This window comes from Microtus oregoni, unplaced genomic scaffold (assembly GCF_018167655.1).
Source record: "Microtus oregoni isolate MIOR12 unplaced genomic scaffold, Mior012 000088F_ref0000325, whole genome shotgun sequence".
Lineage (NCBI taxonomy): Eukaryota > Metazoa > Chordata > Mammalia > Rodentia > Cricetidae > Microtus > Microtus oregoni.
In genome coordinates, this window is record NW_024544555.1 from 4,093,893 (window position 1) to 4,107,356 (window position 13,464).

At 40.2% G+C, this 13,464-nt stretch overlaps 1 protein-coding gene across 1 annotated transcript in view; it reads left to right on the forward strand.

The window, feature by feature from the left end:
- The window catches only part of LOC121442236 (serine protease inhibitor Kazal-type 5-like), a 55,156-nt gene that overhangs the window by 34,917 nt on the left and 6,775 nt on the right, over positions 1-13,464 (forward strand). The window contains exons 17-23 of the mRNA XM_041643700.1: positions 1,977-2,101; positions 4,714-4,807; positions 5,992-6,119; positions 7,811-7,883; positions 8,569-8,696; positions 8,847-8,925; positions 13,176-13,303. Coding sequence (XP_041499634.1) covers positions 1,977-2,101; positions 4,714-4,807; positions 5,992-6,119; positions 7,811-7,883; positions 8,569-8,696; positions 8,847-8,925; positions 13,176-13,303 — 755 coding nt within the window. The remainder of the gene's footprint in view (positions 1-1,976; positions 2,102-4,713; positions 4,808-5,991; positions 6,120-7,810; positions 7,884-8,568; positions 8,697-8,846; positions 8,926-13,175; positions 13,304-13,464) is intronic.

Genomic DNA, 13,464 nt, shown 5'->3' on the forward strand with positions numbered 1-13,464 from the left:
TAGCATCTTTTGGGTACTTTCTAGACTTTAGTCACTAAGCATTTAAACAAATATTAGCTGCATATTTCCCATTATTAAGTCATGAAGAATATTCTTATTTCCATCTTATAGGTGAGGGAATTCAACCAAAAGTGGTAAGAACAGTTATTTAAGCTTTCTTGGTAAAAAATTAGAATTCTAACAACATGACACAGGCATGAACAGAGTAGTGCTAGCCAGGCCACACTTGGGATTCTATCCTACTCAGGAAAGGATGAGAAAGCAGTTCAACAGATCTTGTTAAATTCACGTCATAAACAGCAACCCTGCAGTGTCTGGTCATCTATGGCACTTGAGAGAGAATACTGGGAGGCCTTTCTAAGACGCAGTTTCTGGTGCTTTGGAGATCTGTTCCAGGCTACCCCATCCTGACTTGCCCCATTTGGTTAGCTGGGAGCACGTCAGTCAAGAAACACCACCCCAACTGTGGCTTTTAAGGATACCAGAAAGACTTTGTAGAACAGAGGTGGGAATTCACTGAATTCCAATTACCCTCTCCAGCCTCAGTGTGAAGTTTCTGGAGAAGATAGGTGCCGACTTTGTCAGAGGCTCAAAGAAAAAGAATCTAAAAGAGAAAAGCCTGGCTGGCAGGCCCATCAAGACACTGAGAATCACAACAAGGGAGCAGTTTGTATGGAAGATCTAAGACGTGGGTTAATCCTGATGAGAATCTACAAGCAACCCCTTGTCTCACACAGTTTTTCTGAGATGGCTAAACAGATTATTTCCGTCAGTTCTGAGCTAGGAATGGAGGCTGAAGCCACTATTGACCTAAGTCAGCTGTTTCAGTAAATTGTAATAAATGCACTCAGTCAGTTGTTGAGGAAGAAGAAAGCTTTTTCCAAATATTGGAAAAAATATAACTTGGAAAAAGAAAATAATTCCTGACTTTTTTAAAGGACATATAATATTGCATTTAATATATACTGATCTCAAGAAGCATATTTATCATATTTTACTAATTTAGGAAAAGTAAGTCTTTAGTATAGGACTCTTACAAGGTTTTCTAAGGTTCTTTTTTTTTTTTTTTTTTTTTTTTGGATTTTTCGAGACAGGGTTTCTCTGTAGTTTTTGGTTCCTGTCCTGGAACTAGCTCTTGTAGACCAGGCTGGCCTCGAACTCACAGAGATCCGCCTGCCCCTGCCTCCCGAGTGCTGGGATTAAAGGCGTGTGCCACCACCGCCCGGCTTCTAAGGTTCTTTTCGAGTACTCCTCAAAGCAGCACTGTAGCTAATTTGTTGAGTTTATCCGGTGGAAATTTCATTTGGGGATGAGGCATGTGGAAAGGTAATGGAAGAGCGTCCAGTCTTTAAATAGAAAGCAGAAGCCATCTTTGTTCTGGATCATGTAAAAGGAATCAAGAGAGTATGGATGGTAGGCAAACTTGAAGATTTTCTTCAAAATATGATGGTGTTTTTATCGCCTTATAACAGAATTGATATGAGCAATAAACCTTTGAGCAACTATTGTGCCCAATCCTCAGAAAATACAGTATAAGAGGAGTGAGAAAGCTCAGGGAGTAAATGTGCTTGCCATCCAGCCTGGCTATATGAGTTCAATCCCCAGGACCCATATGATGGAAGGGCAGACCTGAGTCCCTCAAGCTGTTCTCAGACCTCACTCCTGCATAAACACACACACACACACACACACACACACACACACACACACACACACATTAGAGAAATAAATGGTTTTTAAAATATAAATGAACTACAGTTTATTAAGAGAATTTTACATGTGTGTGGATCCAGGGCTCAATTTTAAAGTGGACAAACCACAAAGCCATTTATTGGTCCAATGTACTTGGTAGGAATTGAAAGTTAAAGTCACCAGAGATAGGGAAAATACTTTGGTTCTCTCCCTCCCTCCTTTCCTCCACCTCTTTCTTTATCCAAGAAAATATTTAAACTTTTGCAATTATCTTCTTTTCTTAGGACTGCAATGAATTTATGAGTCTTTTAAAGGATGGAGAACTTTACTGCACACGAGAAAATGACCCTGTGCGTGGCCCGGATGGCAAGACCCATGGGAACAAGTGTGCCATGTGCAAGGCTGTCTTGTGAGTAAAAAGACACACGATGCAGCACCTACTGTGAGTCCAGAGAGTAGGAGAAGCCACAAGCCTGCAAACTTAGCCATGCACACTATTGTACATGAGGGACAATTCCTAGGAGAAGCCACATGCCTGCAGACTTAGACATGCACACTACTATGCATGAGAGACAATTCCTAGGAGAAGCCACACGCCTGCAGACTTAGACATGCACACTACTATACGTGAGAGACAATTCCTACTGTGAGTGAGGAAGGTGTGAAAGGCAATAATCCAAGCAGACTTACACAATATAATATTATACACGATATTCATTACATATGAAAGGAATGATTGTCTAAAAAGTATCTTCAGGGGGATCTCTTATTTTCATCCCCAATAGTTATAATTCTAGAAGCAGTATACTACTAGACTGTTATACTTCTTACTAGTTTTCTCAGCAGATAATCACATATTTGCTGATAAAAATATTTATCCATTGTCAAATGCTCTTTATCTTCGAATTCCAGTTAGGAAGAATATACACAGGATCTTTTAGTCTCTCTGTACAGTACTTTGGGGAAAATCATATTTCAGGAAATAAACGTAAGTAATGCCTCACACGGGGTATAGAAGTACATCTAAAACATCCAAATCATTCAAGAGCTATTTACTGAACACATACAGTACCCAGTGTGTGTAATGATTAAACAAAGATGAATGAGAGGGGTTGGTGCCAGAGATGACACAATTTGGGGGTTCTTAAACCTTTGCCACTCACATCGCCTTTTCCCTGAGAAATTTTTATTGTACACCTGGATACATAAAATAAATACACAAATCATTCCAGGACAGGCTCCAAAACCACAGAGAAACCCTGTCTTGAAAAAAGCAAAAAAAAAAAAAATACACAAATCAAACACTTACTTGTAACTATCCTGAAGCACTTTAAATAAAACAATTATTTACCATATATTTAATTAGAGAAAATCAAATGAATGAGCACTACTGTTCAGTTGTAAATTAAGAATTAAATCTTGGCTGAGTATTTGATAGTGCAGGACACAAAACATCTCCAAATCTTTCAAAGTTGATTAATATTTTGATCATATAATCATCAGTGCTGAGAATGCAATTTTTGCATAAGTATGTAGTCTTAAATGGCAGAAGTATACTTGAAGTCATCTTAGGAATTGTTGAAAATTATATACTAATCTGAAGACAAAATTTGTTTTAAAAATATTTTCTGAAATACAAGTCAGAAATTCACAGAGCAATTTGAAAATCAAACACTCAAATATAATGCAATCAAAAGATAAAGTAGCTTGATTCATCTGTGCTGAAGAACGATGACGGAAAGTCTTTAGTCCCCACAATTAAGTCATTATGTTCCTGTACGAACATAAAACTTTTAGTTTATAGGAAAACAAAAGCACTGCAATCCACAACTTGTAATAGTTGTGAGCCTGAGCTGAGATCTTAGGCAGTTCTCTACGGCATTGAGTAGCTGACATCTCCCACGGAGGAGAGCGTGCATATTGTGTGTTCCAAACAATGCTGAGGCGAAGTCCGTGATGCAACACAGGCAGTGCAGGGATCCATTGCATGCTTCATTGGAAATTAATTTTCGATCATCACACGTTCAGAAATCTTTACTGTTGCCATCTTTTACAACACTCCCATCCATATCCTTGATCCCTATGGACTGGGGGTGGTCCACCAGCTATTGTCTGCATCTAAGGTAATAAACACGAAGCTGGCTTTCAGACGTCAGTGAAGGGAGAGCTAATGGAAAGTTTTGGGTGGAAATGGACCTGAACGTTATAATTTGGGTAAAGACATGTAAATGACATGCCAGGGCCATGTGATAGAATAACAGACTGCATATGGTCCGAATTAGGAAAACTGTGGTATGTAAGAAACCAACACTTAGAACTCAGAAGCTTTACCAACTTTCTGTGTCAAACCAGGGACGTGGACATCAATTCTACGAGCAGTGAGGGCTACAAAAATGTTTCAGTTAGGGGAGGAAATGGCAGCAAAATGGTTTCTTTAAGGAACATGCACGCAGCAGCGATCAGTAGAAGGGAAGTCTAACATTCCCAATGTGACCTGTGCTAGGGACTGATGGGTTGCCGTTACCCAGTGAGGGCCAGCTAGAGGGAGGAAGCAAGACACAAGTTGTCAAGGTGAGGGGTGGGTGATAGAAAAATATTAACAAAAGACAGCTATACAAGCCAGAAGAAGAGATACAGCTGGAGGTAATTTCAATGTTTTGTTTTTGAAAAGTGAATGATAGAGGAAGAAGCTCATGCTTACTAAAGAAAATGATAATTATTGGGTCCTCTTGTAGATGAAAAAAAAAACTTTAAGAAATAAAGTTAAAGGTCCTGAGCAAACCATTTAGTAAATACTAACTAGCTGGTAGCTAAGTAGATGTTGTTTTTCTCTTAGTATGAGGAAAATTTTGCCAAGCAAAAGACTTCACATAATCCATCTATTGGATTTTCTGAGAAGAGGGCTTGTAACATAGATATTAAATGCATCCTGATAAATTCCATCTAGATCCAATTGATTGGCTCATAGAAAAGTAATCGTTGTTCAGTAAGCTGTTGTTCCTTCCACTTTCTGACTTTCAGCGACAGAGAAAAAGAAGAAAGAAGGAAGAAAGAAGAGGAAAATCAGAGAACCACTTCAGGCCATGGCTCTGGTGTTGGGAGGCAGAAGGCTAAGGTGAGCGGTAGCCCTAGCTTTCACGGCCTGTGTGGGTGGAACTCAGTGCCAGTGAGACTGGGATGGGGCTGGAGGGAAAGGGAAAGGCAGAGAGTGCCCAGACAAACAGGTCCTTGGAAGAACAGTCTTCCACCTTGGCCTCTCTGGTAAGATACTAATAAATTCTGCTGCTCTGTGACTCTTGACTTCTTTAGATCTGGAATTAATTGAGACAGTGAAACTTCCCAGGCTCCTGAGCCTTTTCTAGTTCATTAATCTTCGTGGCAGTCTTGATTCTCATCAGTATCTTTACTTTCTTTCACTCTTCTTTATTTCTGAGGATTAGGCCAAGCCTGTGAATTATCTTTTCTGCTCTCCAAAGCAGGACAGTATGATGAAACAGAACAGACCAGGGAGTCTGTACAATCGGCCTCTTACCATATAGACTTATGAAACTTTGGATAAATTACCTCATCTCTTTTATCTCAAAGTTCTCTTAAAGAGAGAGGGGAAAATAACTTAGATAGGAGAAAACTCCTTCTGAGCACATTTGAGACACTTTGCAGAGAGAGCACAGCATCGTCTAATGAGATACAGCATCATTTCATAGATTTCTGCTGCCTGTTCACCTTCTTAAGGCTGTAGGGAGATAAAGGCCATCACTTTGCTCCCAAATACACTACCTGTAATAAAAAATCTGTCTTTTCTGTTTTGTCTAGTGTGTCTGCTTTAGGACAATAAATTCCCACTCTCAGAAAATAAATGTGCTCAGGCTGTTTGTTTGCCTTCTCCGGATTGTGGAACGTGTCTAGTGAACACGTTGCCTTTATCTAGAGAAGAAGTGACAAATGATGCTTAAATAAAGAAATAAATGAAAGATTATTTCATTGAAACATTACACATCTGATGAAATGTAGATCTGGCCTTTGGTATACAGTTTTCTAACCTTAGATTTGTGCTCTCAGCCTTTAGCCACTTTATAATTTCCCCGTGTAAGCATTTAAGCACATTCAGTGCTACGAAACTGACCCTTCATAATTAGAACACAGCTGACTCTAGCGCCCCTTTTCTCTGTGGACGGCATCCCTAGGTCATGGACTATCTGCAAGGGTAAAAGTAAAAAATGCTCCTGATAGTGCTTGCTTCATGAGCTTGGCGGGAAGAAAAAGACTGCCCACGTGGCCTGCTTTCTTCTTCTTTTTCAGGAGGAATGTGCTCAGTACTGGGAAAGCATGAAAAATGGACAGCTCAGCTGTACTCGCGAGAGTGACCCTGTACGCGGTGCTGATGGGAAGCCATACAACAATAAATGTGTCATGTGTAAAGAGCTGCTGTAAGTGCTTCTCGTAGCAAGTGTGTCCAAAAGACAGCCACACATTTCTCCTTTTCTGTGGCTCCTTCTGCGAAAATTCTTTTCATTAGTCCCAATGCTTCCCTCACTTTTGTTTCCTAAGGAACATAAGCCCAAATGGGGGACAGATAATCAAGTAGCCGATTGTCCTGTTAACCACTCTAATTCTGTGACCTCCCAGTGTCATCGTAATATTGTCCATTGCCTAGTGAAATTTAATGATAGTCATTTGAAATTGCAAAACAGTGTTTAAGAGAGCCAGGCTCTTGCCAAGTGTATGAAACATAGAGTGTTTAAGAGAGCCAGGCTCCTGCCAAGTACATGAAACATTCCTAACTACAAAAACAGGAACAGGAGTAGTTACTTCAGTTTATTTTTCCCCCATGAATGGTATTAGAGTATTTCGTGACATAGTTCAGCCACTTTGATCAATCTTGTTAGGATCGGTAACACAGTTATTGCTAGTCCCATCTATAAACTGAGTTAGTCCTAAGTGACCCTAAACTTAGGGATGCTTTTAGTTGTGACATTTAATTATTGCATGATTAGTAAATGTGTAGCCCCTATCTCTCATGCTACAAAGTATAATTCATTCATTCTTCACTTCTCTGAGGGTTATGTGATGAACCCTTATACCAATGCTGACATTCTACTAATGAGAAAAATGAAATTGGTTTTCTTTTTTTAAAAAAAAAATATTTATTTATTTATTATATTATGTGTATAGCATTCCTTCCACGTGTGCCTGCAAACCAGAAGGGGGCGCCAGGTCTCATTATAGATGGCTGTAAGCCACCATGTAGTTGCTGGGAATTGAACTCAGGACTTCTGGAAGAGCAGTCAGTGCTCTTAACCTCTGAGCCATCTCTCCAGCCCCAAAATTGATTTTCTTAAAAGCGTTGTGGAGAGTGCATTTGAGGGCTCTAGCCAGTGGGCTCTAGCCGCAGTCCAGTTCTTCTGTACGGCCACCTAGATCTTACTCTATATTGTCAGCATGTGTGACATGCATTGTATACTGTGGGTGGAAGACCAGGGTTTTACTGGCCAGTGGCCTTCGTTGATCCTCCTGTCTCTGTGTCTTTACCGCTGGGATTATAAGCATCTGCCTGACACCAACCACTGCTTTTCATGTGGGTGCTGGGGATTCGAACTTGGGTCCTCATGTCTGTGAGGCAAGCAATTTACCAACTGAGCTATCTCTCAATTAGTGGAGGTGTCTGACCGAAGGTATGACCATAATTAGATTTTTCAGCATGTTATGGCATTATAGGAACTCTCTATTTTCAATAATTAAATTAATTAAAGTGCTATGACTTACATTCATTGGAATTTACTATTTATTTAAGTATTTGGGGCCATGCTTTAAGAAATAACATTATAAAGATTTTTTTTTCTTAACGTCAAAATCATGGACCACTGCTCTAGGAAAGTGGACCAAGACTAGAGATGAATTTGGATAGAAATTGTAAAGGCTGTAATCAAATGATTTGATGATGTATTTTGTGGTGAAGGGCCCCCCTGCCCTGGAATCATAGTAATGGAACAGGCTGTGCTCTCAGAGAGTGGAGAAACTCGCTGTGAAAAAGAAGGTTTAGGACACAAGCCCTAGAACCCATTCATCCTGTGCGTGCAGTTGTGCCAACAAGATGACTATTCGACCCTTTCTCTCATAGGCAGAAAGACATAGAGGAAAGAAATAAAAATTCTGCCGAAAGATCAAATGGGACAGGCTCAGCCACGGGGAAGGTAAGTCAGTGCCAACGTTTGGTGCAAACCATCCAAAGTGTGGAAAGAGGTTGTTGTTGATGTAGCCAGTGGAGATCTTCCTCTTAGAATGTCAGAGCTAACACTGGGTTTTATATTGCTGCTATAAAATGTCACTATAGACCCTGGCTCACAGTGCTGCAAGTTATTGCCTTACATTTGTGGAGGTCATAGGTTCCAAATGACCCCACTAAAACCAAAGAGTCGGGGGAGCTGTGCTCCTTTGTGGAAGTCGCAGGGTATGAAATTCCTTTGCTGTCTCTTGACTTCCAGGAGCCGCCTGTGTTCGTTGGTTTGTGGCTGCCTTCCAGCCAGCATGCTTACTCACGGCTGATTCTCTATCCTTCTGGGACTCATTCCCCTGCTTGAGCAAGAACCCTCATGGTAGCAATGAGTCCTCCCCCCAGTCCCAAATAACCTTCACACTTCAAATACAACTGATCGGTGCTCTTAATTCTCCATTGAGACGATTACATTAACTGATAAAATAACATATCTATCTGCACACTCCACACAAAGACATGGATGTCCTTATGTCATAATCCTGCCTACCTCAGCAAGGTTAAATGGCTGCCAGATGTGTGAATGGAAACCTTTGGCTTTTCAAACCCAATAAAATACTATATGAAAAAAGCATTTCTGATTATCTTTCCTCGTTTATTTTCAGGATGTATGTGATCAGTTTAGAAGCCAAATGAAAAACGGGAAACTCCTCTGTACTCGGGAAAGTGACCCTACCCGGGGTCCAGACGGCAAGACTCACGGCAACAAGTGTGTTATGTGCAAGGAGAGGTTGTAAGTGTCTTCCCAACCAGTGCTCTGGCTGTGCGTCCAGATAGTGTAGTAACCACGTTACAACAGTCCGAGCAGAACAGCGAGAGCTTTAGAAGTGAGTCCTATAATTAATGAGACACGTATTCACTTTCTTCCCATCCTTACTCTCAGGGAAAGAGAGGCCGCTGAAAAGAAAAAGAAAGAGGATGAAGCCAAGAGAAACACGGGGACAAACAAGAATGATAAGGAGGTAATATGTCAGACACGTTAATACCTGAATTTGGGAGGTTCATGTTAAGGAGATGGAGGTGATGGCTTTGGAGCCAGTATGAAATTGCCTTTTAGAAACTGAGCTTAATCAGGAGAGCAGACCTTGCACCCATGGGAGCATGGTTGGGCCACGGTGACGTAGGTGAATATTATGAGGGAGGATGAATCATGTTGGAGGCAGCATAACGGAACTGTGAGGTGAAAGAACATTATACACATTCTAAAACGCTAAGAGTCTTAGTTCAGGGAGGAAAAGCTACAGTGGACAGCACGGGAGAGATACCTGACAGAGGGAAGGGACAAGAAAGAGACTGTGAGAACCAGAGAGGCAGAGAGAGCTCTCGGGGCTGGGGATCCTGGCCACAGTTCAAAGCCAGTTCCAGGCGCAGCATCAGAGCTGTCTGGGTGGAGTGGCACAGAGAAGAACATTTATGTGCAAATCTTTGCGGTATGCATAGGAGACAGTGTGCACACATAAAGAGGCATATTTTTGCACATTCATTTTTCCTCCACAGAAGATAAGGAGCAAAGCAGCCCTAGGGCAGTTAGAGACCGAAGCTAGCAGGGGAGGTACGCCCTGACTCTTTGAGGTTGGGCTCTGATCTCTTAGACTCTAGCGCCACAGGCCCACCCAAATATTCATTGTAAGGGGAATCAGGTAACTAACTGTTTTGAAGTGCACATTCTCTCTCAATTATTGAGGATATGATAGTAAACAGAAAAAGACGTGGCTAGCTCTACCAAAATGAGCATGACACTTATGACTTAAAAACAACTCTAACGCCGGTGCTAGGCATTCTCAGGACCAGCAACAAATACCAGTGTTGTGACTATCCACTCTGCGGATATCATTTGAAGCTTTAAAAAGTATTTGGGACACAGGAAGGGCTTGGTCTTGGGAGTGGGGCAGAAAAAGGAAAGCACCAAAAAGTTCAATCAAGAAACAAATTGTTTCATTGATTCTTTGGACTGTTTTCTGCGTTTCTATTTTGTTGATTTCCGCCCTCAGTTTGATTATTTCCAGTCTTCTACTCCTCCTGGGTGTGTCTGCTTCTTTTTTTTCTAAAGCTTTCAGGTGTGCTGTTAAGTCTCCGATGTATGCTTTCTCTGTTTTCTTTAAGTGGGCACTTAGTGCTATGAACTTTCCTCTTAGCACTGCTTTCATAGTGTCCCATAGGTTTGAGTATGTTGTCCCTTTATTTTCATTAAATTCAAGGAAGACTTTAATTTCTTTCTTGATTTCTTCCTTGACCCAGGTGTGGTTCAGTAGTTGACTGTTCAGTTTCCATGAGTTTGTTGGCTTTCTGGAGGTAGGATTGTTGTTGAATTCTAACTTTAATCCGTGGTGATCTGATAAGACACAGGTGGACACTGATATTTTTTTGTATCTGTGGAGGTTTCCTTTGTTTCCGAGTATGTGGTCAATTTTCGAGAAGGTTCCATGGGCTGCAGAGAAGAAGGTATATTCTTTCCTATTTGGGTGGAATGTTCTATAGATGTCTGTTAAGTCCATTTGCTTCATTACCTCCAGTAGTTCTCTTACTTCTCTATTAGGTTTCTGTCTGATTGACCTGTCCATTGCTGAGAGAGGTGTATTGAAGTCTCCTACTACTAGTGTGTGTGGTTTGATGTCTACCTTGAGTTTTAGTAATATTTCTTTTATATACGTGGGTGCTTTTATATTAGGGGCATAAATATTCAAGATTGAGACGTCATCCTGACAAATTGTTCCTGTTATGAGTATAAAGTGTCCATCTCGATCTCTTCTGATTGATTTTAGTTTGAAGTCAGTTTTGTTAGAAATTAATATGGCCACACCTGCTTTTTTCTTAGGACCATTTGCTTGATAAACCTTTTCCCAACCCTTTACTCTGAGTAGATGCCTGTCTTTGTGGTTGAGATGTGTTTCTTGCAAACAGCAGAATGTTGGATCCTGTTTTCGTATCCAATCTCTTAGCCTGTGCCTTTTTATAGGTGAATTGAGACCATTAATATTAAGTGATATTAATGACCAGTGGTTGTTCATGCTGGATATTCTTGTTGTTTTTGGAAGTAGAATTTGTGTGGGGGAGGGGGAGGGAAATGGGAGGCAGTGGCGGGGAAGAGACAGAAATCTTTAATAAATAAATAAATTTAAAAAGAAAAAAAAGAGTAGAAAAAGGTAGTTATAAATTCCAGCTAGGGCCATGTGACCAATTGTAGACACGAAAATTATAATTGACATAAATATTTCTGTCATATTTTGTTAAAATGTGTTTGAACAGATATTCGTGTTTTCTTTTCTACTTATCATGTATTGTTACATCAATTAAGAGAGTATCAGTGATTACTATATTTAAGTTTTGGGAAACTAACAAAATGTCCCTCAGGGGAAATTGCCACCTCATCTAAAAATTATAATTCGTTTGTAGTTGTACATGAGATAGTTAAAATGATAGACTCATAATTATGACCTAGCTAAACCTATTATTCTTTTGTGATTGTACTTGGGATAGTTATACTATGTTAGCTATAATTATGACCTGGTTACTGTTTTCATTTGGAAATTAAGCATATCAAAAGGAGGCATGATTATGATAATATTCTAGGTTGTCATCCTAACTACCTCTGAAATTAAATAAAACCTAAGAGGCTAAATAAAAAAAAAAAAAAAGAAAGAAACAAATTGGGAGTATGCACGGTAACGTGACCAGATGACACTTGACTGCCACCTAGTGTTCAATTTGGGGCATTAATAGTGCCCTCCTTTCCACAATGAAGGCACAGAATAGCCATTATGATACAGCTCTTCTCACCTATGAAAGTCAATTAGAAAGAAAAAACTGCAATCTGTATAGAGAATAGTCCTTTGAAATTTGTCAAAAGAGAGCTATATATTTCTTTATAATGTAAACCAAAATAAGATTTGCTCTTAGGTTTTAAACAGTTTGCAAAATCTATTTTGTGGATTTCTCTGATGTTACAGCTGAGAAAAGAGACAGGGACCACACACAAACAATAAGTAGATCAGGAGGGCAAATCCCGAAATCTGGCAGTACATTTGTACGATGATGATGAGTGTTATCGTTTATGTGTATGTGTCTATAGTGTGTGAGCACGTGCATGTGTGTGTGCTTGTGTGTGCGCATGTGTGTGTATGTGTGTGTGCATGTGTGTGTGTGCATGTGTTATTGTTAGCAGCTGGAATGAAAATAACTGCAGTTGCTTCTGAAAATGATATTATTGAGAAAAATAATATAATGATCAGATGCTCAATTTCAGAGATAACTTTAAGAATTCAGTGGATAAAGTAAGCATGGGATTGTCTGTAGGAGAAAAAAAAGGCAACCCCAAGCTAAGCCGCTATCAGTATTATAATGAGAGTGTGCCTCCAAAGGTCTCCTTGGAGTTAGGGAGAGTTCAAGGTAAAAATCTCATGGGACCAGTTCCCTTGCCATTGTTTTAAGCCTGATTTTTTTAACATAAAAAAAAATCCCAGCTCTCTCTTCTTATAAACTAGTGGCTTTGTCTCTTCCATGGAAAAACAAAGAAGTAAAAATAAGGGAGCTTGCTCTGTAGATAGCTGGTCACAAACCCAGCATTTACACCGATTGTTTAGTATTTCTGAGTCTTTTCTAAAATGAAAAATAGGTGCACATCATATGAGCTGATGTAATTCACATGGTAGAAAATATCTTAAAGATGTGCCTGTGTGGCAAGCTGGCTGAGAAGGTAACGTGACAATTGCCCCCAAGCTTGAAACTCTGGGTTTGATCCCAGGAATTCACGCAGTGGAATGAGAAAACCAAGCTTTCTACAGCTCCCCTGAGTCTGCACACATGTGCCCACACACATGTACACATACACAACCAATAAATGCAAAACTATCATTACAGAACAGAACTGTGGGTTTATATGTTTGAATGCCTTGCCAGGTGAATATGTTCAGTCAATTCTGTATTTTGAGGCCTGTTTTTACATGTGGAGTAGTGAGCACAGCTGCAGACAGGCAGATTTGGGACATAGCCTCACAGAAGACTTCGTACAAATGAGATGAGCTGTCTTAGGCAGCGATGAAATTCCCCTGGAGAAGACAAGTGGGACAAAGTATCTTTAAATCGTAATCCATTCTCTGAAATCTCATTTTCTCTATTTTCTTCCAAACATTATGAGTCCGTGCCTAACTTTCATGGTGCTTTCAGACTCTAAATCCTGTCTAAGGTTGTAATATTTTCTCTGTCCTCTTGTCAGGATCAATGCCATGAATTCCGGAGCCTGCAGAGAGATGGGAAGCTTATCTGCACCAGAGAAAATGATCCTATCCGAGGCCCAGATGGCAAGACGCATGTCAACAAGTGTGCCATGTGTCAGAGCATATTGTACGTGAGGAGGCTTGTTGATGAGTTTGATAAATCACATGTCAACAAGTGTGCCATGTGTTAGAGCATGTTATATGTGAGCGTGCTTGTTGATGGTTTTTATAAATCATATGTTAACAAGTGTGTATGTCAGAGTATGTTGTACATGAACAGATTTGTTG